Below are 5,492 nucleotides of genomic sequence, written 5' to 3'. Positions count from 1 at the left end.
AAGTACACTGTTTTTCTTGAAATCATATTAAATTTATTCTTTAATGGTCCCGTCGATTTTCGAATTGTTGAGTCCTATATCCAGAAATATTATTAGACGCAATTTCAAATCACTGCAATGTGTTTTCTTGATAGTTTTTCATGTGTAAGTCGAGTAGGCAAAGCATTTGAAGAATACATTTGCAAAAGCTGATAAGAGCCAATTTTACAAAATTAGAGAAGAAAACATAATATTTTCCCTGAACACCTAAAATTACTTTTCAAATACAAATAGACAAGAGTTCGATATGATGTAATGGGCAGTCCACATTTTGTGCACAAGTAATGTTCTCTGTGTTGTTTTAAAGCACATTTTCTCAAAAGGTGAAAAAAAATGGATCATATAACTGTTTTTGCAAATGAGCTCTTCACTTGTACAATAGCCTGAAGGTCACAGGTGGATTTCCACTTTAAAGGTATTGTTTTTAAACATTCAATGTATCTATTACAAATGGAGTGTTTCAAAGAAATACATCTATTAAATATTGCCATTCAGTACTGTGACTTGTTTACAGATTTGTATAAGTACAATGATCCTGTTATTAAAAAACATAGAATCCTCAATCATTTTAAAAGCTGTTGCACTCTTGCGCTGTTTCTAACCTTTTACAACGCCATAAATTTTGATCAGATAGGAAAAGCAATCAGTGATATGCAAATCAAGAATAAACTGATTAAAAATTGAAGTGAAAAGAACTGAGGAGTAAAAAACTACAATTCAAATGCAACATAATATTTTAATATACTTACTCAGGCATAGTTTATCATTGACCCCCAAATGGATCTTGGTTTCAAATGACAACATGCATTAAAATGACTAGCCTCTGGAGTCATTCCAAACAACTGAATCTGTCCATAGTCAGAAAGTTTTTCGTCCAATTTTCAAGAGGTTGATTCGAATGGCTATTTTATACTAGAAGTCTTTTCATACATCAATCTGCACAATGGGCCAGATTTTGGAAAGTCATTGGGGTTACGGGGTAATCCTAAACAATAGCACTGCCCGGCTCATAAGTGACAGTCAGCCAGTGAGTTACAAAAAGAGGACTATAAGCTGGCTCTCTGGGACCAGAAAAGAAAGCAAAAACAACGTCAAACATGCAGACTTGGACATGTCTCACTTAGAACATGTTTCTGGAGAGACATACTTTGCAGATTCCAGATATACGGTAGTTGACCATGGTTAGTATCATCATGGGTATTGCTGGATTAAATAATGTCAAATTGCATTCTTTGCAGGGGAACAAACTCCAAGAAACTGCCCAGTTGTCTGACAGTGACGTTCTCTGGACCCAACGTGAGGGCAGCATCTGTGGTTCTTGACAACAGCGTCACCACCAGGGATGAAGCTCGCTCGAAATTCCAGGCACTCAAAGAGTTGGGATTGCCAGGGAAACACAGCCTGGCTTTCTTGTTCAGCTGCGTTGGGCGAGGGCGCCATTTCTACCAGGCCGAGGATGTGGAAAGCGGAGCCTTTCACGAGGTCTTTCCCGACACGCCCCTTGTGGGTTTTTTTTGGGGGGTGGCGGGGAGTACGGCTGTGATAACTTCACCCTTGGGAGATCGGTGCAGGAGAGTGCAGACCGGGACTCGGCAGACCTCAGGCGCAGGAATGCGCTGAAGAAACTGCAGAATTTGGAGAAGTCGTTCACTTGTGTAGTATGCTTGCTGTCATTTGGCTGAACAGTGATGCATTATATAGTGAGTGATCTCTTTAATTTGCACTTGAAATTAGGAAAATAACTGGTCCACTGACTTGTTGACATTTTGAACTTTAAACTCTCCAGACTTGAGACACTGTTGCTATGGACTCTGTGCGGAAGTGCCCCCTCGCTTGGCTACAAACAGGGAGTAAGGAAGGACCAGCAGTCCATTTCACGAAACAGTGCGTAACTTATGCCATGCGTAGGACGTACACCATGGCACAGCTGCACAATAAACTTAACAAAACGATTCACAAAACTTTGCAGAGCTGCGCAACAGTTTAAACCTAAACATCTTGGACGAGGATAATAATAACAGTATTTACAACGGCTGTTTGTGTATGATTTTGTTCGTTCATGAAACAGCTGTTGAATCACCTCCGCCCATTAGTTTGAAAATGCTGTTGTCCGACTTTTTTTGTTCAGTATCGTGCGGCAATACTTTTAAATACTAAAGGTTCCATGAAGTGAATTGTTCTAAGAAACATATTTTGTGCAACTTTCCACTCCTCTTAAATATATGAAAATTATTTGAGATCCCTTTTTGGTTAATTTTATTATAAAGTGCACTTCTTTAACATTGTCCATGCTTTTCCAGACAACTGAGGGCAATGTTGCTGTGATGTCATATTAGGAAGACACTTTTCAGTTTTGAACCCAAAGCTTTGTTCATGAAAAACATTTGTGAGAAAGTTTGCTCATTGGCTTACTGCCATGTACTGACACATTAACAAATCACCAAAGAAAAGAAAAAAAGATGAAAGCGATTAAATATCCCAAATTCTGGCAACATTTGGTGCTGACGTAGCTGTGACATTGTGGTTTAGTGCTTGTAATGACATCACATTTTTGTTCATGAATATGAAAATTCACAACAGCATAAACAAAAATTAACCAAAAATACCCTTGAAAATGGCAAAACAAAAAATTGAAAATAGGTTTAAATTGGACACGAAGGTGCATTTTTAAAGATTGCATTAAAAACACTTGTAAGTTGTGAATGTCTTGTATCAACATTGATAAGGCGAGCCCTCAGATAACAGACCGTTCGGGTACCGGGTCCGGTATGCAAATTTCTTTCACCCCAATCGGTACGAAGCCAGAAGCCACCCGGTTACTGAAGCGTGACGCCCCAATCGGTCCAAACTGGTGACTCAGGGTTTCACAATAGGCAACATAAATTGAAGTCTGGCCATTGTTGGAGGATTATTCGGCCCGCTGGGCGTAATAAACTATGGAGTGGAAAGTAAGACTTAAAGGTTTTTGCTTTTAGTTTTCAGTCATTAACGTTAAGTATTGGCCGGATTTATTAATTTACGTTTTAATTCAGTTCGGGATTTCATGAGAGATTTTGATTTTTTTTCTTTTGCAGGGCTTCAGAAGTCAAGAAACCCTCGAATGTGTTTTCCAACTTTTTGCCTGCATCTGCATTTCTTCAAAAGGCTTATACATACACATACTCCGATACTCGTCCTTGTCTTATAAGAAACACATGAAAAAGATGGCCAACTTGTGAAATGTAGTCTGAAAAATTACGCTTTCTAGATGCTTACATTTAATTTGTGTTGGTTATTCAGACTTCAAACGCGTACGTACGTATAACCTTCACATAAAGCGAAACGGACTGGTGACTGGTAATCGGCTTGGACCCTTCAATTTCACATTCACAACGAGAAGGGAGCAGTGATGAAATCCATTTCAGCTAGCGTCGTACACCACATGCAGCATAGGGATGTTTAGCAACGGGATTACTTAAAATAATGCTCAATATAATCATAAACATTTAAGTTTGATATGAAAGTCAGCAGCAACGCTTTCTTGCATGTATTAGAATGTTTTAAGAGCGTGTACAGTTGATTCCTAATGCCGGGTTCAGGCAAGTACATGTACGTTTCGCCTGCTCTGATTACCAACAATACTTCAGTTGTTCCTCTATGGAAAATATACATGTATTTGAGCGCATTTCTTGATTAAATTATTTGTTTGAGTATATTTCTTCATTGATTCCCATTCCCAAATAAACAGTAGTTATTTTTTGATGTTTGGCCTTTATACCTTAAGTTTTGAAACCTTCAGCCTCCCTTTAATAAAATTATAAAATTATAAAATTATATATTATATTAAAAGTAACCACACACTTGACGCAAGGGAAAGGGAAAAAATGGAAGGGTTGAAGGGTGGGAATGAATGGGAATGAAGGGAGAGGGCATGAATTGTTTTATTTATTCAATCATCGATCAGATTCAGATGCTGGATCTATCTCTTTTGTGAAAATGTGTGGTTCTGAAAAGAACCGTTTGGTTTTTGTTTTCGATGCTGGTGACTTTCTCAAAGTTTGTGCATGAGACGATTATGGCGATCTCGATCTGCTGCGCTCACAAAGACTTTCTTGCATCCCGCCTGGCAAACCCTCTCTCCGTTGATTGGTGAGTGTACTCCTTCATCTAGAGCTGGAATCTTGAGTTTTCCTGTCACAGCCTTTGAAGCCATTTCTTGCCACGTGAAGAAATGTCCAGGGACCTTGTCTGATGGAACAGGCGTAAAACCATGCCCACCTCCAAATTCACGAAGGAAGGTGAGAAGTTTTTTGGCGCGCACAGGATGGTTGCTACAGTGGTGGCACTGACTATCTTGACATTTGACGAATTCCAACTGGTAGGTCCGCTGCACCGAATGCGAGGCAAGAAACTTATATTCTGCCGCAAGTTCTGTCAGGACAATGTCTGCCTTGATCTTTTTCACACTGGCGTCAGACAATTCTTCCACCTTGGCCTCATCTGAATAGTGATGCGTTGATGAAGAATCCATTGCCACTGCCGTAACTTTGAATGAATCATACATCTTGCCATCAAGACACTTGTGGACATCTCTGATTGCATTGTCCAAAACAGTTGCATTCTTTCTGGCGCGGTCCTCCTCTGACAATTTGGATTGGGCTTCAGGATTCTTGTCCTCCCCAGGAATGGTGTCCGACAACTGCAGACCTGTCAACCAAGTGGTCACTGGTGCCCAACAATGTTCGATCATATTGTATCGACTATCACCGGGCGCATATCCAAGAATGCAAAAATAGTCTAGGTGCAGATCCCGCCATAAACGGCCCATTGTCATGACTACTTTAAGGCTGTTCTTCTTCCAGTCAGGGCCGTTGTCAGAGACTATCACCGCAGCATGCTTGCCTTCTTTGTCACGGACTTCACGAATCAACGGAAACAAATCTGTATAGTGGTTGTACACAGACGCCTTGAAAAATTTGTTGCCCCTCAAGCAAACGGTGAGTTTACCAGTTCTTGGATAATTGAAGTGTAAACGGCCGAACCTGTCATGGTGGTGCCTTGAGTTGGACGACGGTCGGTTAAGGAGCTGAATGTACCCACTTGGGATGATTTTATATCCGGTAGCGAAATTGTGGTCAGGGTAGTGGATCATATCATCAGTGTGGAAATAGGTGCGGAAAGACGTTCTTCTGTCCACACACGGGCCACTTCCAACTAACAACTTATTCTTGTCATCAACTGACCAGCGAGAAATCTCTCCATCAAAGCATATGGCCATCTCAAGTGCATAGTTAACCGCAGAACGGCAGATATGGGAATTCTCATGATGATGAGAAATGTCGTTCTTTTTCACGCCAACTTTTGCATCGATTAGAGAATGATAGTAGGATTTGGAATGGTGGTTGCTGTGTGGAGGTACAAACAGACGTGACAGGGTGCTTACAGAGATTGAATTGGGCCGTTCCTGAAGTCCT

The 5,492-nt window shown here is 40.5% G+C and overlaps 1 protein-coding gene across 1 annotated transcript; it reads right to left on the bottom strand.

Moving 5' to 3' along the window:
* Positions 1-3,879: 3,879 nt before the first annotated feature.
* LOC119725325 lies at positions 3,880-5,026 on the bottom strand. The gene has a single exon (XM_038196717.1). It carries the CDS (start codon positions 4,850-4,852, stop codon positions 4,070-4,072), a length of 783 nt encoding a protein of 260 aa, XP_038052645.1. The 5' UTR covers positions 4,853-5,026; the 3' UTR covers positions 3,880-4,069.
* Between the last annotated feature and the right edge of the window lie 466 nt (positions 5,027-5,492).

Source organism: Patiria miniata, unplaced genomic scaffold (assembly GCF_015706575.1).
Source record: "Patiria miniata isolate m_02_andy unplaced genomic scaffold, ASM1570657v1 HiC_scaffold_1, whole genome shotgun sequence".
NCBI classification, from domain to species: Eukaryota; Metazoa; Echinodermata; class Asteroidea; order Valvatida; family Asterinidae; genus Patiria; species Patiria miniata.
The sequence above is the reverse complement of the archived record's forward strand: the minus strand, read 5'-3'. Positions and strand labels throughout refer to the sequence as shown.